The 23,159-nt window shown below is 38.5% G+C and overlaps 1 protein-coding gene across 2 annotated transcripts in view; it reads right to left on the reverse strand.

Moving 5' to 3' along the window:
* Positions 1 to 2,380: 2,380 nt before the first annotated feature.
* The window catches only part of DHX9 (DExH-box helicase 9), a 51,414-nt gene continuing 30,635 nt past the window's right edge, over positions 2,381 to 23,159 (reverse strand). For both annotated transcript variants that reach the window (XM_042924537.1, XM_042924539.1), the window contains 16 exons: positions 19,857 to 19,998; positions 19,340 to 19,422; positions 16,741 to 16,897; positions 14,682 to 14,782; positions 12,959 to 13,172; positions 12,671 to 12,765; positions 12,306 to 12,379; positions 10,955 to 11,107; positions 9,498 to 9,658; positions 8,634 to 8,745; positions 7,902 to 8,063; positions 7,678 to 7,805; positions 6,520 to 6,749; positions 5,999 to 6,114; positions 5,093 to 5,293; positions 2,381 to 2,838 (listed from right to left, as the gene is read on the reverse strand). In XM_042924537.1, coding sequence (XP_042780471.1) covers positions 2,472 to 2,838; positions 5,093 to 5,293; positions 5,999 to 6,114; positions 6,520 to 6,749; positions 7,678 to 7,805; positions 7,902 to 8,063; positions 8,634 to 8,745; positions 9,498 to 9,658; positions 10,955 to 11,107; positions 12,306 to 12,379; positions 12,671 to 12,765; positions 12,959 to 13,172; positions 14,682 to 14,782; positions 16,741 to 16,897; positions 19,340 to 19,422; positions 19,857 to 19,998 — 2,496 coding nt within the window. In that variant the 3' untranslated portion in view covers positions 2,381 to 2,471. The remainder of the gene's footprint in view (positions 2,839 to 5,092; positions 5,294 to 5,998; positions 6,115 to 6,519; positions 6,750 to 7,677; positions 7,806 to 7,901; positions 8,064 to 8,633; positions 8,746 to 9,497; positions 9,659 to 10,954; positions 11,108 to 12,305; positions 12,380 to 12,670; positions 12,766 to 12,958; positions 13,173 to 14,681; positions 14,783 to 16,740; positions 16,898 to 19,339; positions 19,423 to 19,856; positions 19,999 to 23,159) is intronic.

Here is a 23,159-nt window from a genome sequence, read left to right on the forward strand (position 1 = left end):
GTGTGCGGTGAGCAGCAACTTTACACCCTTCCACAGATCTTTCTCCTCAATTCTTTCACCCTACTGTGTCTAGCCCTTTTCATCTCCTGAATGGGAAAGGGGTACAATCGGCTTTCTCGTTTTGGAAACGCTTTCCAGTCACCTCGCACCTGCAACATCCCTTAAACTGAATATTCTTTTCGTTCCAGGCAGATATAGAGGGACGTTTGAGAAAGAAAGGAAACACGCACATTGGTTGATATCTCCAGGTATTTTTTTTAATGTTTATTTTTGAGAGACAGAATGTGTGAGCAGGGGACAGGCAGAGAGAGGGAGACACAGAATCCAAAACAGGCTCCAGGCTCTGAGCTGCCAGCATGGAGCTCAATCCGGGCTCGAAATCAGGAACCCATGAGATCATGACCTGAGCCGAAGTCGAACACTTAACCAGCTGAGCCACCCAGGTGCCTCGATATCTCCAGGTATATTAATATGCCACAAAGTAATCCTCCACATGGCCTTCCGCTCCATGTGTCTGATAATTCTTAAAAAGGAATGGTTTCTGGAGGTTATAATGGGTTCTTTTGACAATTAAAATCAACTTAAGTTGACTTCCACTTCCGCTATGGACAGTCTGATGGCTGATTTTCCTCCCCACTCCCATGCAAACAACTAGAAAACCAAATGACCTATTTAAAAAAACCCACAAAGCTGTTATCTCCATACATGTAACTGGTAGATCATGGCAGAGGAAGAAAGAACCAAGCACAGCACAAGCAGTTTCACGGAGCTCAAGAGACAGAGGCTGTTTTAGGGAGGATAGCTATAATTGGTGGAGCAAACACAGGCAGCCACAAAGAGAAGAGCTCTAGAAATCTGCCTAGGCATTTCCTTAGGTTCTTAGCAAAAGACTAAAAGATTATGCCTAATTGGTTCTTTCAAGTTCTAGGGAATGTAATTGTCATCTCTCTTGGCCATTCTGGTCTTTTGATTTCTCATTTGTAGTTAAAGCTGTTGCTGAAATGAGTACCAGGTGAGTGAGGTATTACTGAGTGTATATGTTCTGTGGGAGTTGTCATAACATGTGCAAAAGGCAAGAGAAAGCATGGTGCACTGATGAGGCTAGAAGTTCAGTATGGCTGGGGAGTAGGACTGAGGCTGGAGGAGAAGGGAGAGCAGTTTCTACTCTGAAGGCTCTAGGGAATCAATGGTTTAAGCCAGGAGTGGGTGGCGGTGGTATGAGATTTGTATGGGAATGTTTACGCTGCAGCATCACTGCACTTCCAAGTGAACACAAGCCTGAAGAGAACAGGCAGCTGGTTTACGAAAGCACAACCAGAAAGTGTTTAAGGCTTTGGCCAGAAGCAGCTAAAACTCCTGTGATTAAAACAAACACACACACACACACACACACCAAAAACCACAGATGAACAGGGGAACACAGTATAGGATAGGGCACCGGGTGAATTAGGTGGTTCTCTTCAGTCTGGAAAGTGCGGAGTTCTTGATTTCTGTGGATATCTAAGCAGCAGTTGTTAATAGGATCTGATGCTCAGAAAGGAAATCATAGTTGGAAGTACAATCTTGAGATCTGCAGCTTTAAGATGAGCCCAATTCTACTCAGTCCAAGCCTTTGTAATCTCTCCTATACTGTGCTATTTCTCAAGTCAGAAACGTGAAAATTTATTGAAAACCATATAGTGTTATAAATGTATAAACATCTCTACTAAAACTTGATGCACTGGTGAAGGTTCATTCTTTGATTTATAATCATTAAAGCGTTTTGTAGGTTAATTTTTAATTCTAATTAAAATTAATTTTTACACTACAAACTAACTAGAAAAGAGAATGCTGACCTTGGTCTTAGACTTTTCAAAGACAAAGCTTGGGAAAAAGTAAAAATATTCAGCCGTAGGTCAAAAGTTTTATTCAAGTGCAGAGGTCCATGTGAAATTGTGTACTGGCCAGGATTTGCTGTAAGAATAACAATTCCATTTCAAGGCTATTTATTTTAACTACTACAAGCAGTAATATCACTTGGTATACTTTGGAAAACTGAAAGTACAATTTTTCCTGTGAAGCTTAAAACTAACTAATAGATGTAACTGGCATTGTAGAATTACTCTACCATGTAAGGTCAACAACGAACTACATGGCCAGTATTTGGTATAATACTTTATTTTCTATTGTAGTAAACTAAAGCCAAGAAAATATCAAGTTAATTTTAAGGGCAAATCTTTACTCCTTAAAGAAAAAATACAAACTGTGGTACTTTTATAATAGGTCATCATATTTTACATAATATAAACAAAACCACTAATGTAGCTATACGCTTGGTTTCCTTAAACTACAATGAACCACAAAATGGATGGAAAATGGGTTTACTTACTGGCATCAAATAAACAACTTGGGGGAAATAGGTAGCATGCAAAAAAAAAATTTTTTTTTTTTTTTTTTTACTGTCTATGCATAGGAACTGACATAACCAAGCTTTAATAGCCACCACCTCCTCTTCCTTGTCCAAAGTAACCTCCCCCAAAGCCCCCTCTCATACCCCCTTGCTGGAATCCCCCAGATCCTCTGAAGCCTCCTCCACTAGCCCCTCTGTAGTCGCCTCCTGAGACACCTCTAAAGCCACCTCGGGCACCTCCTCTATAGCCTCCGCCAAAGCCTGCCCGAAAGGAGTTGGGGCCACCACCATAGCCACTGCCACCGAAGCCTCCACTACCACCATAGCCTCCGCCACCTCCGTAGCCTCCGCTGCCATAGCCTCCACCACCATAACCAGAAGTTCCCCATCTATATCCACTTCCATTATCATATCGAGCCATCTTGGGAGGACGTGGACCATCTCCATACCTAGGAAAAGTACAAAGAAAATGAGGGGTAATGAAAAACTGCATAAATCAAGATGTCTCACCAAAAACCCCAGTTCAGCATACCCCACACTGCTTACTCCTCCTCCTCTGCAGCTTTCCTTAGAGACTAGCACTCTGAATTTAGCAGCTGTCCAAGTCAGAAATGTGGCTGGGGTTTGTCTTCACTCCTTCCATGCACTATTCCCCCCCATTGCAACCCATCACCAGTTCTTCCCAATTCTCTTGCAAACCTGTCTAATCCACTCACTTCTCTCCATTTCAATTCTCCCTACTGTAATTCAGGCCATCGTTATATTTACGCAACTTGAACTCTGTCTTGTATTTATCCCATCCTTTCTAGGTCAGAAAGGTTCTTTTGTCCTTCACAGAGCAGATTATATGTGAAGCCTCCTTAATCATGATCCCTCCTGCCAAAAGTAATCTTTCCTCTTCTAAACACCCATGAGCACTACAGTTGTATCTGCCTATGACACTTATTATCTACCTTTCTTTTTGAAGACTATTCTCAATAATTCTTCATATATTTGACCCTCTGGGCAGGGCAAAGTATTAACACAATAAATAAGAGTACTGTTTTAGGAGTGCTATGGTCTTAGTCTGAATCCAGTCCTACCATTCACTAGCTCTATGGCCTTCAGTCTGAACTTCTCTGTGCTTGTTCCCTCATTCATATTAAAGGAACAAGATCTACCTACATCACAGATCAAATATCAGAAAAGCACTTAGCACAGTGCCAAGAATACAATGAATACTATGTGCTATGATTAATAAGTTTTAAGAAGTAAATCAGTTATAGCGAGATGTGACCCAGAATCCATAAAGCACGTAACAGTTCTATATGTTAAAATTACAGTAGTTTATAACCAAATGCAGTAAGTGATCCTTAAGAGGGAGATTAAGGAATATTTTTGGGTAATTAGAAAAATTTTAGTATGTTTGTTTATTAGTGTTATCACAACACTTAAATTTTTGGAGTGTGATCATGGTATTGCAGCTATGTGCTTAAATGATACACTAAGTATACCAATGTAAAATAACAACCGCTGAGAGTCCATCACAAAGGATTAAGAAAAAGTGGTGTGTTTGTGCAAACAGATATATGAAAGCAAATGGCACAAGATGCTGGTGATTAGGGAGTTTAGGTTATGATACCATACGGGGGTTGCCATTTCTGCAGGTTATCAAATGTTTCCATATAAAAGGTTGTGGGCAAATAAAAAGGTGAAAAAAAGTGAAGAAAAAAATTTAAGAATTAAGATATTTCACATTCTTCTCTTTACCCTTCAAGATACTCACACTCTTCTCTTTAAAAAGTTTATTTATTTTGAGAGCGAGAAAGCAAACTGGGTAGGGGCAGAGAGGGAGAGAAGAGCCAGGCAGGCTCCATGCTGTCAGTGCAGAGCGTGACTTGGGGCGCTGGCACTCAACAAACCATGAGATCATGACCTGAGCTGAAATCAAGAGTCAGAAGCTTAACCGATTGAGCCACCCAGGCATTCTAAGATACTCACATTCTTCCACTTCCCTAAGATAAACCTTGAGGCTTTTCATTTGAAGAAGCAGCAATTTAACACCCACCAACATTTTTTCGCTAGAGATAGCAAAACAGTACTGTGCAAAAAGAACTGTCTGGGCTCTGTCATTTTCCTGTTATGTGACCCACCCTGGGCTTTGAATGTACTTTCAAGGTCCCCTTCAAACTCCCAATATGCACTGACATAATATATCATTAACAGAGACAAAAGTTAGTAACATCCTTCTGAGTGTGTTAACCAGCATTATATTTCATATTGAGTGTACGTCTAGAATTTTAACTTAAATAACCAGGCTTCTGTCAGTTAACTGTGGGAATTTTAGGCCAGTGTAAGATCACTGTCCTCTGGCGCCCCTGGGTGGCTCAGCTGGTTAAGCGTCTGACTCCTGATTTCAGCTCAGGTCAATGATCTCATGATTCTCGAGATCAAGCCCCATAGCAGGCTCCATGCTGGCAGCTTGGAGCCTGCTAGGAATTCATTCTCTCCCTCTCTCTCTGTCCCTCCCCTTCTCGTGTTCTCTCCCTCTCAAAATAAATAAATAAATAAATAAATAAATAAATAAATAAATACATAAATACATAAATACATAAATGCATAAATAAATAAATAAATAAATAAATAAATAGCTTAAGACAGGAAAGAAAAAAAAAAGATTCCTGTCCTCAGCTTGGTTCAAAGAGAAGTTACTGGGGTACTCACCGTGTACTGCCAATCATGAGGTTGATACCAGCAGCTGAGGGCCTAGAGATTTGGCGGATCATGTTCAGCATATGCTCATTAACGGGGTCCAACTGGCTGATGATATTAGGTTGTTTGGTTACTTCAACAACCAGAGCCTCCATGGCTGCCCGGAGAGCAGTGATACAGGCAGCAGCTTCATGAGATATTTGCAATCTGATCCTAAAATAGAGAAAAACGACAAAGTACAACAAGGGTACATATAGCAAAATACTACTACCTCCCTATTTCATACATGGTAACTGAAAGAATAAATTTAACTTCTTACTAAGTACCAATACTTTCAACTACAGGTATCAAGAACGATAACCGTCTACACTTAATTTCTTAAAACTCACTGCTAGCTACTGGCAGGTATTGAGAACCAAGAAGTTTTTCAAGCAAAATACTGTTAGGTTAGCAATGCAGATCACTTAGCTTCAATAAAAGAATGGAAGAAATTACACACTGCTGGAGTGTTACAAGTTTTCAGGAATATGACTGAGCCTACTGACTGGTCACTAAGATCTCCATTTTTGTCAAGTGCTAATTACTACATGCTTACCAGTCGTCTCTAACCAACAGAGTATACAAAAGAAGTACCCCCCAAGTTCCAATTGGATTCTGATTCCCCAGGGTAGTATTCATGGGGGCAGATATAGCTCCAATGCCTAATGCATCTGCTTCTATTGGTATAGGTCATGTAAGACTTACTACTGAGTATGAACCGCCAAAGTATACCACTCTCCAAGAAAAGACAATGTTATAAAGCACCTCACTGTGTCACGAAATTGTCATGTTTCACAAATTAAGTTAGATTGGCAGCTGTATCCCCTTACACCACAACTTTAAGAATGCAGTTTGTAGTTCACATCTGAAACTCCGTACCAGTCATCCACAAGCACAATCTGCCCATCAGACTGGACTTTCTTGGAGGCAAAGAGAAGCAACTGCAGGGGGGTGACTAAGGTCATGCCTTTAGCAGAGATGGCTCGGGTTCGAATCTGCAGATGGAAAAAGAGGCAAGAGGAAATAGAGGACATTCTAATTCCCAAATAATGATAATGAACTTATGCTTTGAAAATGAAAACTCGGGGCGCCTGAGCCTGGGTGGCTCAGTCGGTTAAGTGTCCGACTTCAGCTCGGGTCATGATCTCGCGGTCCGTGAGTTCGAGCCCCGCGTCGGGCTCTGTGCTGACAGCTCAGAGCCTGGAGCCTGCTTCAGATTCTGTGTCTCCCTCTCTCTCTGCCCCTCCCCCGTTCATGCTGTCTCTCTGTGTCTCAAAAATAAATGAACGTCAAAAAAAAAAAATTTAAAGAAAATGAAAACTCATGTTCCCACTGCACTTTAATAAGTAAGGACAACCTAGATTTTCAATGCTAATTTTTCTAAGCGAATCTTTTCTTACCTTTTCACCAAATACAAAGAAGGGAGATGGGTACTTCATGTCTTGGCTACTGAAAGGACAATTAACAGACGACTTGTGGATAAGTGCATTACGCCCTTCAGTGGTGAGAATCTTTCTCTTTTCCTTATGATAGCACACATTAGGGTACACCCCGAAAGCCAGGAGAGAGATAACAACATCCAAATTATTATCTGGTCCGGTGTTAGTAAACACTTGTGTCAGCAAGCAATCTGTTAAGAGGAATGGGGTAAAAATATCAGATATCTGGGTAATGATCCCATACTGCATGTAAACTAGTTAAGAGAATTAGGCGAACTGACTCCTTCCCATGTCTTTTTTCCGATAACCTGCCTGCCTGACTTCCTCTATTCTCTGAACTCTTGCACCCACATTAAGTTCAAGGAGAAACTCTGAGTCTCCACAACAAAAAAACTAAAATACCTGTATTTTCTAATACAGACTTGACCACAACATAAGCCTGGAGTGATTACTTAAAGACAAAAAAACAAAACCCCTCTGCATACATTGGTTTAATCATCTACTCTCTGAATAAGAGCTAGACCAACAGGACAATAAAAATATTCCATCTAGTGTTCTTAAATAGCCATTCTTTCTAGAGAAGATGGAGTTCAATAGCTCAATTCACATATGAAATAAACAGCTGGATTGTTTCTCCAGCACACATCCAAGCCCTCTTACCTGCCAGCACACGAAAGCCTTAATTAAAGCCACTTAAAATTTAACATGGTAAATTTCATATCTACACGTGAACACGTGGGCAGGCTGATCAGTCAACTTCACAAACCACTAATTGAGGTAATTCAACAAACCGCTCATTCTAAAACTGCTAAAAGCTATGCCCCTTCTTAAGATAAAAGAGACTTTAAAAAGTCTCTAAAAAGTAGTACAGTTTTTAAAACATCTATTAATCATCTTTGTAGTGTGTTACAATTTGAGCATCACAACCTTCCATTTCCTTTTTTAAAAGGCTGAATAAAGGTGAAAAATGGATTATCACTATGGTTCCAATAACTAAGAAATAGCTAGGAACACAGAAAAAGCACAGGGTCTAAAGTGAAGCTAAAATATACTGCACTGTCAACGTGTGCACGCTACATAAACATCCTTCAGGGAGGTTTCAAGAATGTGAGTCATTACCTTCTGGAAATCCAGAATTAATCAGAATCTCTTTGAGCTGAACTTTGGCTTCCCAAGTCATTCTTAGTGTAGCCATATTGAGTCTTTTGTGCTCACAAAAACGTATCTCTGCTTCTTCTCCACCCATTCTGAAATAGACAAAGAGTCATTCTCAAAGCCCAGTATCACATTAGAAGCTGGAGACGGTTCTCACATCTTACAACTCTTCTCTTTCAAACCCATACCTAGCATCATCCCAAGCTTGGAATACTGATAAAAGAGCCACATGATCAGAAAATCTGTTTCCGGCAAAATTTCGATGAACATAACCCAGTCGCTTTCCTTCACTAATGAACGGCTCCGGAAAGCAGGTGGCAGCAGAGATGGTACAGACGGCATCTCCCACACTGAAAGAGACAGGAAATACAGTCAGATCGCAGTCTGGTTCTAGCAGTTCACGAGCAGTACTGTCACTGTGGGTCAGAGCCTTTCTTGGCCATGATACTGCTTTATTTGCAGTGAGTTGGTTTAACAAAGAACTTCTACAGCTGCTCTCTCCAGAAGCAGAAAGGGAAAAAATAAATAAGGAGCTCTGAGATTAATGGATGCATATTAATCATAAATTATGACCAAGTATTACATTTTTTCTTTCCTTATTCTCTCTTCTCCCATCTTTTCAAATCTCTCCATCTTCAAAATTTCCTAATGCTGTTTCTCTTTCAAAAACAACTACTTAAGCCCCTGAGAGTAACTGCACTTCTCTTTTGAGAAACTAGCTCTTTCCCCCAACAAGTTGGGCCCAGGTGTCCATCTACTGAAACGATTCATTCTCCGCACTTCATACTTTCCTCAGTATCTACAGTAGGCCACTTCTATACTTCAGAAGTTAGTTTTGTCTTCTGTTTTTTATGGGGAAGGGAATAAGATTCTGACATTGTTCTGCCACTTAAGTATCAGCAATAAGACAAAGCACTTACTAGAAAATACATCCCATTATCATCATTTTGCCAAAACGAGGCTCAATGGGGAGCTTAGCCAGGATTCGTCCCAGAGGAGTCAATTCATCATTGGCATCTAATGCATCAAGCTCTGTGGGGAGAGATTTGTTTATGAGCAGACGCAGTAATGAATGCCCCTTTAACCGAGGCAAAGGTGAAACACTTCCTTACAGGTTAAGGTTAGTTTTCTGTATCTGTCAAGCCAACCGCGAGCACCATGCCCACAGCCAGCAATTCTCCTCACTCAAAAATAGAACAAAACCAAATTTGGGAGTACCTGATAAGAAGAGGGTACTAGAATTAGGCTGCTGTAGGTTGTGAAGTGGAATACAGTCCATGAGAACTCTATACATGCAGTCAAAATGATAGTAACAGCATTAAATACACATGTCCTAACAAGTCTAATACCATCTACCGAATTTTTAGAGAGATGGAATCTAAAGTCTAAAGTTCATATTAACAGATGAGTACTAGATTCAAAATTCAAAACCAGATTCCCCTGGCTCCAATGCCCTTATTTTTTCTCCGAAACTTTACCACTTTTATGATGTGATTATAAAACACAAATAGATCTACGTAAAATAAGAGAGCTACATAAAATATTGTATTGTGACTAACTCATGTTCTGATCGTTAAATATTGGTTAAGAAAGACTCCTGTTACTTCCTTCTTACTTCATGTTGCTCATTTTATAAAACTGACCACACTAAATACATATGGCAACATCGGAAGTCTTCTCACAGCCCTGCTGACTGTATCTTGATTCATTTGTTACATGTTAGTTGCAGGACAAGACAAATGGCATAATTTACATGTATTAGGTAGGTCTGTATTTGCAGGTACCTCTAAGAGTGTGCTCTGCTTCGATCACAGCATCCAAAGGCGGAGGTTCAATTGCCTTGGCCAGAAATTGGCCAATTCCTCCCAGACGCAGAAGTTTTATGCTCAAAGCAATTTCATGCAATGGTGTTCGGAACATCTCAGGTGTCATGTGAGTTTCCAGTCTGAGAGAAAAAAAGCATAAAATAACCATCTTCCCTTGTATATACATGTTTGTTTAATAAAATCTTTGCAGAGAGATCGTCAGGTTTATAGAGTTCTCCTTCCTCATGCTTTGCAGAGAGATCATCAGATTTATAGAGCTCTCCTTCCCTCATGCTTTTACAGTTACCAAAGCATGTTTTATATTTACTACAAAAAGACTCTCTGGACAAGACCTTCTTAACTGAGCAGTGACTTGTAACTTTATACTTGTATCTTGATGTTATTTCATCTGAGTGAAGAATGATGAAAAATTATCCTGAATCCTTAATGTCATTATCACACCTAGGACTTCTTCAGGTCCTGTCTGCTGACAAACATGGTTAAAATACTAGCTCGACAGAGTGGAGGGGCAGAGGAGGGTACAAGGGGAGGAACAGGCAAAATGGGTGAAAGAGAGTGGGAGATACAGTCTTCCAGTTATGGGATAAATAAGCCACAAGGGTCCGAGGTAGAGCACAGAGAATATAGTCGATGGTATTGTGACAGTGTTGTATGGGGACAGACAGTAGCTACACTTGTGGAGAGCACAGTATAATATACAGAGCTATTGAATCGCTGTGTTGTACACCTGAAACTAACCTAACATCAGATGTCAACTATACTCAAAAACAAATGGGCACCTGGCTGGCTCAGTCGGTTAAGCATCTATTAACTCCTGATTTCAGTTCAGGTCATGATCTCAGTCACGAGATCCAGCCTCATGTTGGGCTCCATGCTGAGTACGGAGCCTGCTTAGAATTCTCTCCCTCCCTCTCCCTCTGCCCCTCCCACTCTTGCCAAATAATGTCCATACAGCCTCCCTTTAAAAGATTAGTAGTAATCAGGTAACCACTATCAAACATGCCATCAATGACAATTTTATTCTTGCCACAACCTTGTTATGAAAGACAACTATCCTCCAATATACATAACTGGAGGCATTTATGTACTCTGAGTTCATTAGGTTCATAGCAGGGTGGGGGGAGGGGATGAATGAAGGGGTAAAAAAAATCCTTAATCTTTATTCAAGAATTGGTCTCTTGGAGCGCCTGGGTGGCCCAGTCGGGTTAAGCATCTGACTTCGTCTCAGGTCATGATCTCAAGGTTAGTGAGTTCGAGCCCCATGTCAGGCTCTGTGCTGACAGTTCAGAGCCTGAAGCTTGCTTCGGATTCTGTGTCTCCCCCCCTCCCTCTCTGACCCTCCCCTGCTCGCATACTCTGTGTCAAAAATAAATAAACATTAAAAAATTAAAAAGAAAAAAAAAAATTGGTCTCACCTCTCAAAACGAGCTCGGCTACACAGGTGAAAGCAGAATCCAGGCCGTACGCGGCCAGCTCGTCCTTTCCGCTGCTCAAGGTTTGTTTTGGACGCCCACACTGTAGCATAGTTGGTCATATTGTTGTGAGCAGTGAACAGCTTCACTTTCTGCCTAAATAGGAAACAGCGATTAATTCTAAGACTCTTATGCACGACCAGCACATAACTATTGTTATGTCCACTGAGGGGTGGATGCTTTCCAGTGAACTATGCCAACTATCTGTGAAAAAGCACCAGTAAGAACCTGATGGCATCTTCTGATCTGTCAAACTTCTAAGAGGGAAAAATAACACATATGTGCCACATGTGCTTGACATCTTGGCCAAGTTACTAATACTCATCTTTTTGTGCCTCATTTTCCTCATTTGAAAATGACTATAATACTCTTACTGACCTCACAGGATCTTTACTTATAAACATTAAGTGAATTAATGAAGTCTGTAAAGCATACAAACAGGATCTAGTACACACTTGTAAGTAAATGATAATGATTCAAACCAACTCTATTCCAATGTTTAGTTTAACTTCCAGGCTACCTATGACCTAAAAGTTATGTGCTGAACCAGAATACGTGGCACTTCTGACGACCTCACCAACAGGTGCCTGCGTGGTCTTTCTGAACCCCTAAGCAACCTCAGATTCCTTCAACGATCCACATAGGCAGCTGGCACCAAGAGATTGGAAGTGGCCCAGAGGGCTGCGTGCTCTGCACCAGTCCCTAGAACGGGCACTGGCAGATCTTTCTCGACTGCTGGGACAGGCTGTGGGACTATGTGGAGAAGACATGGGCCAGACATAACAAAGTTTTGACTTTTTCTTCTCTCTGGGGGTCTTGTGTACTTATCTGTACACAATGCATCCCTGTGTATTTCTCAGGATCATCACGTACCAAATATGAAGTTTTTAAAATTTTTTTGAAGCTTTTTAATTCTTAAGTGAATGATTCAAAGGTAGGATATCTTATCATGAGATAAATACTGGTCATCTTTATACACTAACCAGCCTGCTACTGTGTGGCAGTGGTCAACGGAAACACCCAATGAGAAATGAGCAAACATCAGCAGACAAGAGCAGTGGGAAGCTCAGAAGTTAGTGTTAAGCTTTTCACTTTCTACTGTAACACTTATGACAAATCAACACCAAGAATTACTAATTAGCCTGTATCACAGTATGTATAGTGCACAGCAATTCTGACAGTACAAGAACACAAAACTTCAATTAAAAAAAAAGTGTTTTTGATTCCGATACTAGATACTACATGGAACATTCTTCAGATTTACTCTACGCAAATAGGTGCCTTGGAAACTTACTTGCAGGAGTCAATGACATAAACAACATCATTTATGGTAATGCTAGTCTCCGCAATATTTGTGGACAAAATAACCTGTGATGAAATATTAAGAAAAATTATACTTCAGAAAATATTCTACTATGCACTTAAAAGAACGGATTTGTTTATGTAACAAATGACAAGAGAATTACAGGAGCCTTAAAAAAACCATCCACCTGTAGCCTGACTTATGAAAAACTTAACTCACAATGAGAAGACCCTTTCTTTCCCTCCTCAATTTAGCTGGATTACAATTTTTTAGGGGTAGCTCTTTGAAGGCCTATAACATCTGCTTAGAATCTATGGAACTTCCCAACCCATAAGTGTAAATGTTTGTTTTTTTACCTTGGTCACTCCACTTGGTACAGGATCAAATACTTTGCGCTGTTCCTCTCGAGGAATCTGAGAATGCAGAGGTAGAATCTGATACCTATGGCTTCCTGTAAGAATAAGGAAAAGTTAAAGTTTAAAAATAATAGCGTATTTTAAAACTGCTCTACGTAATGCATACTTTTATTCAAATACTGACACAATACTACGTTTTGTATTCACACTGGCTAGGGAACAAGCAAAACTATTAACTTTCACTGTCAAATATTGGGTGAGAATCCGAAGAATTCAAAGAACACCCACCAAAATGAGGATTCATCTCCAAATGCTTCTGCATAGTATAAATCAAATTCCAGCCAGGCAGAAACACCAACACTGCTCCGGGAACATTGAGGGTCTCAATGTACTTGAGTAGAGCCTCGATGAGTTCAAAAGGGGTTTCCTTTTCATTCAACTGCGCCATGCTCATCCTGGTTTCTGGACCGTACTCATCACCACAGATAAGGTTGCAATTTGCCTGCAAAAATTAGGAGACATATTCTGAATGGTCTCAATTACTACAGCTCATGAGGTGTCTCTTGTATGTGTTCTTCACATTCAAATAACACCTAATGTCCTTATTAATTCTAGCTGATTAATCAGATCTGCATATAGAAATTTAAGCTCTAAAAATGTAGAACCTGCTACATGTTGAGATACCAAATTTTTCTCATGACCTATGTATGGGAAATACATTGGCAATGCCAAAATCCAAGCACAATCTCTTAAATTCGGTTCTGCAACTCTGAATGGCTCCATCTACCAAATGTATTTATCTCTCCTAGGACTATACTCTGTTGACTTCTCAAAAATATTTTCCTTACTAATTAAGTTCTATGATCCTATGTATCAATTACCATACAATTACTTTACTTATACACAATATCTCCCTGTAGAATTCCCAGGCTCATCTCATACCAAATATGAAGTCCTTTAATTTTTAAATAAATGTCCTCCTGGCAGCTCACTTGATCATCTATTTCTATTATAATGTGTCTGGGCCACTTGTGTGGCTCAGTCGATTAAGCATCTGCCTCTTGATTTCAGCTCAGGTCATGATCTCATGGTTCAGGGGTTTAAGCCCTGTGTGGTGCTCTGCCCTGACAGCATGGAGCCTGCTTGGGATTCTCTCTCTCCACCGCCCCTCCACTCTCTCTCAAAATAAAAAAATAAAAAGTGTCTGAATTTTCTATAAAGTCTGCCTGAGAATCAGTGATAAACCAAACCTTTAGTAATGAGAAACAGAATTGTTACAACTGGTCTTTTTTTCCCCCGATAAACTAATTTGTTGTTCATTTATATTAAGTCTTGTGATTAAAAATATCCCAGATTATTATTGAATTCTGCGCTGCTAAACTGTCTTTTAGTATTTATTCTGTTCAAATTTCCAGATACAAGATGAATTTTTATATTACCACTGATTGAGCTCTCAAAATAAATGTCGGTTTTCTTTCTTGTTTCTTCTTAGGAAATCCCTCCTGACTCCCTGATTTAATACTCTCCATCTGATAATGTCATCACCATACAATCTCTCTAATCTAGGAGGAGAGCTGCTGCTTTGAAAACTTTATTGTATATATAGATCACATGGAGACTTTGTTAAAATGTAACTTCTGATTTAGTAGAGCTGGGGTCGGGCACAAGACTGCCTCTCTACCAGCTTCCCAGGTACTCTGGCCCATAGAAAATATAATAGCAAACTCTTATAAAATGGAGTTATTTCTAACTACATGTGGCCTTTAAACATCTTACTATTTCCTCCTCCTCCTTTTGACCTTTCTCCAGAGATGATTTAACTTGTGGTATGAAAAGAGCTTGTCACTACATGGAATTCTTTAGAGTGAAATACATCAATTAATTAAAAAACATGATAGCTTTTAAAAAGGTTTTCTTTAATGGTAACTCATTGCAACTTTTTACTTTAATCATTCCGTTCACTGCATTAACCACCTGTCCCTAATGAAAATTCTCCATGAGATTCACTTACATCATCATCCTCAAAACCATCATCATCCTTCTCCTTCTTTTTCTTATCCTTTGGTGGAGGAACAAAGTGGGTCATCTGAATACAGTCTTCCAAAAAATATTCTGCCAGGACAATCCAGTCAGGTAAGTACAGTCAACTTTCAGAATGGAACAGTCTTCAAAACTCATTTTCTAATTCATAACTCAAAATTACCTTAATACCTTCAATCTGATTCTTCACAATTGGCAAGAAATTCCAGTGTTAATAACCTCTTTTTCCAAACTTAGTGTTTGGACTAAGGCTTGGGCCTTGCAGGTGGGTGAAGTGTCTCTCATTCATGTTCCCACTAAGCCAGACAGGGTATCCTCTATATACAATAATCAAACATTTGTGGTATGGCTGCAGGGCACACGCACTGTGTTGTACACTCCCATGGTACAGCAGTTAGATATGGAAAGAGAGGTCTATACAGTAATATACTGTAGTCCATCCTTCCTCTATCAGGACGTACATATAAAATGGTCTCCCTTTGGTTATTACTCTAAAGAGGGACATCAGCAAAGTTGGAGTATCTGCTGACCAATTATATCCCTGAGGTTCTCTGCTGGGTCAAGAAATGTCTCATAATCTATGAACACTTCCCCTCTATATGCTAAGAGTCCCAAGTGCAAATCATCACATTATACCAAGGGTACACACAACCTACATGACTCATCACTGACGATGTTAAACTTGTTCACCTGAGGTACTGTTTGTTAAGTTACTCCAAGTTACTACAAACAGTATATATACAAGAATATACAAGTATACTCCAAATTACTGTGAAGTTACTTTTGTTTCTCCCTTTCTACACTCTACTCTGTGGAAGCAAGTCATTAAGCACAATACACTCAAGGGACAGGGAGATAAGTCATGTTTTTGAGGTAAGGAGGAGAGTACATAATTTTTGGGGAATTATTCCATAGGAGATCTGCCTTTGTTACCCATTTATTTATTCAACCACCATACAGATTCATGGGCATTTATTTTATCCTTAGGGTTATAATTCTGTACTATGTTCCTTTCTTTTTGGTCAAATTATTCCAGCTCTTTCCGGTTAGCTCCTGTGTCCCTCAGTCTCCACCACTGTGGTCAACAGAGCTAGGAAATATATGCATGTATACTCATCTGTGTATCCATACATATCTGTAATGATTTCTTTATCTATTCACTTGTATCTGAACATGACATCTTACTGATTGTCTCTAACTGTAATCCAATACCACCCAGTTTATTCAAAGCTTCCCTCCTACTTACCTGTACCCTCTAAACTCCAACAGTAAACCTGACTCCCCCATCTGCCATCCACTTAATTGTTTTTTCAATCTTAATATACATGTAAAGCAGTTTTAGAATTGTCGCCCTTACCCTCACAAGATACAACTGCCCTGGCTTTTATTTTAGACCTACTCTTACTTTGGAATTTCAAAAAAAAAAACAGCATGCTAAATAGCCATTTATCATTTCATACCCACATAGCAAAATTTTTAGATTTTCATGCCCTGATTTTGACTGTGCTAGAATTTATTTTTCTAACCAAGCTATTAGATGGCTGTCCTAAAAAACGGTAATAATAAAATCTTCTGAAAAAGGAGGTCCTAACCATCAGAAATACTTGATCTTGAAACACACACCTTAATGTCATTTTAAAATACGCCTGCTCTGGCTCTAAGAAAGATTCTCTTGTTAATTTGACTTTGGCTGCTTATACTGTTATCTCCCATAAACATCTATAGGCTATACTGATTTACACCTGACTGTATATAATTCTGAAAGCTATCTTCGGCTATAAGGAAGAGTCAGGAAATTTACTGGACTTGCCAACTCCTCAAGAAATGAATGAAACTTGTTCTTGCTCCTCAGATTACACTTGCCATAGCTTTACTAAAGGCCCAAGAATGCCATGATTCATTTGATATTCTACATTAGCCTGTATTTTAAATGTCTTTAGAACTATTATTCCAATCTCCAAGATTAAGAAAATCCAAACACTAATGCATAAAAGAAGTTTACCTTCCCACCCCACCTCCAAACTATTTACCTTGAACTGGATAAGTCCTTCCGTAAACTTCAATGATGGGGCAATTGAAGAAATATTCACAGAACATACTGGTGTCAATAGTAGCAGACATGAGAACAATGCGAACTTCAGGATAAGCCTGAACCACATCACGCAACACTACCAAAAGGAAGTCAGTCTATTAAAACACAAATGAAAATACAATCGCGTAAGTTCATTCTAATGAGAGACACCTAAGAGATTTCTTGTTATGCAGACGTCAGTGAAATTCAGGTTCTTTGGTAGCTTCCAAAAGTGTAACATAGAGGGCCACTGTGAAATTCAGTAGAATTTTTAACAACAGTTTTTAGACTAATAGCTGTGGGGTTAGAAATGAGTACTATTTGGAAAGGAGAAGAGGAAAAAAAAAAAAAAGACCGCAAAGAATTCATCAAAATTTTCAGTGCAATTTCTATTTGTAGGCAAACAAACTTTAGCTACAGAAAATGGGAAAGCCATGAGCCCAAACTCAGTTATCCAACCACCTGCAAAGCTAATATGTTTTACAATGTTACAAAGGTTGTATTTGGTTCATTCAAACAAAATAATAGCCAAAATAGTTATTACTTAATAAGGTACCGTATCCATCTACCTACCAAATAACACAAAAGCTACAGCCCTGTAGCTGTAAACTCTTCTCTGGCTGCAAAGCCCTCTTGCTTGTCACTTTCTGCCTCCCTCAACTACAGAAAACGATCCTGAATTTTTATTCCTTTTCATATACCTTTCCTCTCTCATCTATGCAGGTACCCTACAGACATATATATATTTCTATTGGTCAGTGCTATCTAGATGTTTACCTATATTTTTTACTTAAAGAGTTTTTAAATTGCTTTGGCATTTATCCTTAATCTATCTGGAAACTGATTTTTGTATTTAGATAGGAGGCAAGGATCCAACTGCACCTATTTCCTTATGGATGACCATCTGTTTCCAGCTCTGTTTGCTGTAGAACCTATTCCCCTTTCCCAGTGACCCAACGCATCATCCCTCTTTTACCAAAGGTGCATTCAACACACCATCTGTTTCTACACTCTGAATAATTCAGTGGTCAAATGGTCAACCCAGGGACTATACTATCTCAATTACTAGAACTTCCAAGTTAAGTGCTGATATCTGGAAAGCCAAGACTATCCTTTCTGCTCTTCTTCAGAAATCCTGGCTATTTTGGGCCATAAATTTTCCCTGTAAATATTCATAATCAGCCTGTTAAATTCTATGAAAAACACTGATGAGAATTTGATGAGAACTGCATTCAAACCGCATCAACTTGGGAAGAACAGACATCTATATGATTGATTTATTCTTTAAGTACTTGACATTCTGACTACAGCAATGTTATCTTTTATTTTCTAGCTGTTTGTTTTTAATATACAAAATACAAATGACTCAGGTAATTAACCTTTTAATCCAGCAGCACTGCTGAATTTTCCTATTCCTCTATTATTTAGAATAATTCATCTGTAAGTTGGATAATTCAGGATAAGGTTCATCTGAAAGAGAATATAGTTTCTGCAAAGGTACTTTTTCATTTTTTCATTGAATGGTACCTTCATATTGACCTGACAGTCTTTGAAGGAAAGTTGACCAAAACTTTTTTTTTATTTTATCTTTTTTAGGAAAATAGCAATGATGATCCATGATGTTTCCAGTAGGATTTGGAATAAACTAAAAACACTGGATTGTACCCATGCTGGTTAAGACAGTTTTGAAACATTTCATTTTGATTAAGTTCATTAGAAAAAGAACTACAGTTTTCAAGAGATTCTGAATGACAAAAACCACAAAAATTTTATCCTACTGGAAAGTTAAATTTCAGATTTTAAAAGTTATCTGATAAACCAAACTTTCTTAGTCATTTTAGCTCAACCATAAAGGTCAAAGTTTTCTCAAAATAAAGATGGCTAGCAACAACAGCTGTAAGAGTCCTGTCTGAAGAAAAGGCCAATGAATGTTTTGAGCAACAGTGGCTTGCTAACAGTTTGAATGACGTATTGTCTATTCAATGACACCTTTGGATATGGAAAACAGTGGCATAAAAACAAATTGTTGCTTTATGGTATCAATCTTCAAATCATACAATTATATAGTAATTGTATACAATTTTTGCCAAAGACCAAAAAAGGGAAGGGTGTGAAATAAATTCTAGTTTCCTCCTAATTAGAGCATGATTATCATTAACATCTGAAAAGATCAGAGCTGCACACATCCAAAAAGACATTACTAATTCTATAAAATTTAAAAATAACATTTACCATAGATAAACCTCCAGTTCAAAGAAAAATTGATTAAAATTCTATCAGTGATTCAGTCATAAATAGTTCAGTTGCTGAATTATGCTAGCTCTTACTAATCACTGCAATGACACTTAACAAGAGAACTTTACTTTCAGAATTCAGTGCATTTAACCAAGAAAAAAAGGTTTACTGCCTGTGCTAAAAACAGTTGTCTACTGTATTAGTGACTGAAGTTTCTGATTTTGATAGAAGATGTAAAGTGGGGAAAGGGAAAGACATTCTACTTTTTTAATTTTTTAAATTCAGAATCCTAGCATTAGTACTTTAACCCTCAAGTTACTCACATTTATGTCTCTTTCGTGTATTTCATCTACAATTACATGACTGATTCCTCGAATGCCTGCTTCTAATTTTCTTAGGAGCACACCTGGAAAAGGAAATGAGAGCAACACCTGGAGTTAAGTTTCTATGTTGATTACAGTAGGGAAGTATAAAAAGTGAAAAGAAACAAACTTCTAGACAATCACTATGCTTTAGTTAATATAACCCCACCATCATTTTAAGAATGACACAGCAACCTGAATACTTAAATTACTAAAAAGGTTAACAGTGTACTCTGAAACATATTTGTTTGATGAAAAGAGTATTAAAAGATGCAACTCTACTAACCTAAGCTACAACAAGAGGGTAACTTCATGCTCTCCATTTTGGAAAAAAGTGCCAGAAGTTCTATTTAAACTGGAATTCTAAGACTGGCTCCTGAGTTCTCATTTCTAGCCACTCTGCACCGTACCAAGTTTTCTTCATAAATGACACAATATAAACCCCCAGTGAAAGGCCAAAATAAAACCCATTACTGACCGACAGTACAAAACATTATGCTGGCATGAGGGCGGGGAAGGACGGACTCAAATCGAACACTGTAGCCACAGCTTTTCCCAGGCTCCTCTCCTCTCTCATATGCAACTCGCTCAGCCACGGAGACTGCACTTATTCTCCTGGGCTGAGACAAGAAAAAAAGAAAGTCATTCAAAAGCTAAAAAAGCTACAGTTATACTTATTAGGGTGACTAAGTTAGTGTAGTAAATCTGTCCCACTGCCAGATCACTGCCAGCTCAACAATCAACACAAACAATTAATAGTAATGAGCTTTTCAGCAAACTCCAAAATTTATTACGATAAATCATAACAAAAACAATTACCATTTAATTCTGTGGCAAGACTCTTAAAAATGCCGTTTTTCATTCTGTATATAAAGGAATCCTCAGGTTTTTATAGAAAATAAAATTTCTCCACCACTGGGCTAAATGCTTAATGATCAGAGTAATTTTCCAGCAAGGAAGGGGGTAGGCACACAGTGGGAGATGGTTCCTGTAACTTCGTACCAAAGCGAGGGCACATGTTTAAAAAATTATTTAACTGAGCTGTATAGCTTTTAGAAGGTAAATACGCTCCTTCTTTGCCTTATGTACTATGACCATCTTTCATTTGATCATTTTATTAACTCATAAAGTAGTCTTTGAATATTTGTATCAGGAGCCATAGACAGTGCTAGAGATAGAAAACTGAATGAAATCACGCCTGTTCGTGGCTTACACGGCGAGGAAAACTGGAGTGTATATTACTATTTCCAGCAATAAATATACTAAACCCAGGAGGAATGCCATAGGCTAATGTTTTAAGCGTTGGACCTTAATTTTTCTGAAAACAAAATCTTCTGAAGTATTCCATATTCTTGTAGGCACGCAATATTTACATGGTGGATACTATGGCTATTATGATATCCTGGAGATATAGGTATGGAGGTACATGCAGATTTATAAAGACTGAATGCTTCGAAGTTGACTTGAATTTGATTTTGTCAAAAAATTCTTGATGGCAGGGTTATAAAGTACAAGTTCCTTGCATGGGAAAACTTTTTCTGAGTTTCATGTTTAAATATCAGTATGTTATCCCAGGTTATGACAGTACTATTTAAGAAATCAGAGAATAACAATCTTAAAAAGAAAAAAATCCATAACAAAAATTCAATGACTTCACTAAAATTATCAATATCCTTTGAATACAAAAAAATGATTTATGATTTTTCTATCCTTAATTTAAGAGTCTCTTAGGTAATGGGGCTAATAACCAATATAGGTAAGTATGCAATTACCTAGTTCATATTTATCCTGTCCACATAGGTATTAAAAGATGCCTTCTTGAACACATGGTGTTGAATTTTCCTGAGCTTATACTCTGCTTTATGTGCCTTGATTTGCTGACCTATGCTAGTTTTTACTGACCACTACTGACCTGTACTCTGCACCTCACTAACTGTGAACAAGCATCACATGAAGAACTGAGCTCTGTATTTATCCTTCAAGAGAAGAGTTCTGCTATATACTTATATCAGGAAATGTGAAAATGATATTCCACTAGTAAGCACAAAATACAATGTTTTCTGGGACCTTTCAAGAAGTTTGCTGCATTCTACAAACAGGTAAATTCCGGACACTGCTATTATCTCCTTGCTCTATTTTTGTCTCTTCTGAAGTTCTCAACATTTCTACTAACTAGGTGACTTTAGAAGAACTTCAAATCTATTAGGATATTTGACTCTTTGGAGGTATATTCATAGGTTACTGGATACTTGAGGGTTGATTTTTATCTCCCTGGTGCCACTTTCAGGTCTATCATCTTTGTAGTTTCCAGCCTTCTAAAATGACTACAGACAGGAGATGGCATATTCCTTAATCAGTACCTATTGTAGTTCTTAACTCTATGGCCCCCAAACACAACTGTTTTAAGAGACTCAAGAAAGCCATGAATGAAAAAGGTTACAAATTAACATAAGAGGTGCTAAAACAACCATCTTCAGAAGCACTATGGGCCACATTTTCTTGAATATGCACAGAAATCACCAGTATCAAGAGGACTATTCATCAAAACAGCAGAAAGACAAATGACCCTGTAATCTTCTTCCCTTAATTTTTGTATCCTTCTCTGACCTCTCAGCTTCCAGTTTCCTCAACAGTCTTCACTTTAAAACAAAAAAATCCATTTAAAATACATATTGAAGAAAGAAAGATTTTATTCATAAATGATTTGATGGAATTTTTCCTAAGAATATGATAAAGTGCATAAAAGTTTATTAAAACAAAGGAAACATATTAGGACATCATACAAATTTTTAAGCTTTTAAAGACTTATTACAGGGGCGCCTGGGTGGCTTACTCGGTTAGGCGTCCGACTTCGGCTCAGGTCATGATCTTGCAGTCCGTGAGTTCGAGCCCCGCGTCAGCTCTGTGCTGACCGCTCAGAGCCTGGAGCCTGTTTCAGATTCTATGTCTCCCTCCCTCTCTGACCCTCCCCCATTCATGCTCTGTCTCTCTCTCAAAAATAAATAAACGTTAAAAAAAAAGACTTATTACAGGAAAAAGGCATCAGAGACTGATTTTGGGACAAGCACTAGGACAAAAAGATTCAATGTAACAGTTCAGAGTCACTTGTTCAAAATTAGAACACAAGCTACATTCCCAACTGATGTAAAATTTAAAGCATAAGTTAAGTGACCACCTGTTATGAACATTCCATCCAAAGATGAAATAATTCTCTGAAGTATCTTTCAACTTCATGATTCTATCACTTTATCAAGGAAAACAAGAGGACTAATTGAGAAATGAAAGCTGTTTTCATATGCAAAGAAGTAAAACATTTGACATACCCTTCCATCCTGTAGCTCACTGCTTACATTTGTTATAGTCTATCTATGGAAACCTGTGCATTTTATAGATCAAGCCATTGGAAATGTCCAAATTATTTGGGAAGGGACACACGCTAGTAAGCAAGTTATACGAAGATGAAGACTGTAACACAAAAGCCAATTTGTCTAGAACACATAAAGCCATTTTTGGCTGGATCAATTTGGCTTTGACATTTATTGGATGGCTAGTGTGAACACACCTTCTTACTTAAGAAGCGGTTTTATTCTACTCATGACGTGAACCACTTTCTGAGTGAGAACACAGGTTTTCAGCTCATCTGCTGAATTCTGCATTTCTTCCTAGATGACTATTTTTGAGATTAAAAGTGGAGAGTGGTAGTAAGGAGGGTGGGCAGAGGATAGCTTAAGACTCCTAACAATACACCTCCTACAAGGTAGGTAAACATTAAGAGCAAGGA

Source organism: Panthera leo, chromosome F3, assembly GCF_018350215.1.
Source record: "Panthera leo isolate Ple1 chromosome F3, P.leo_Ple1_pat1.1, whole genome shotgun sequence".
Classification (NCBI taxonomy): domain Eukaryota; kingdom Metazoa; phylum Chordata; class Mammalia; order Carnivora; family Felidae; genus Panthera; species Panthera leo.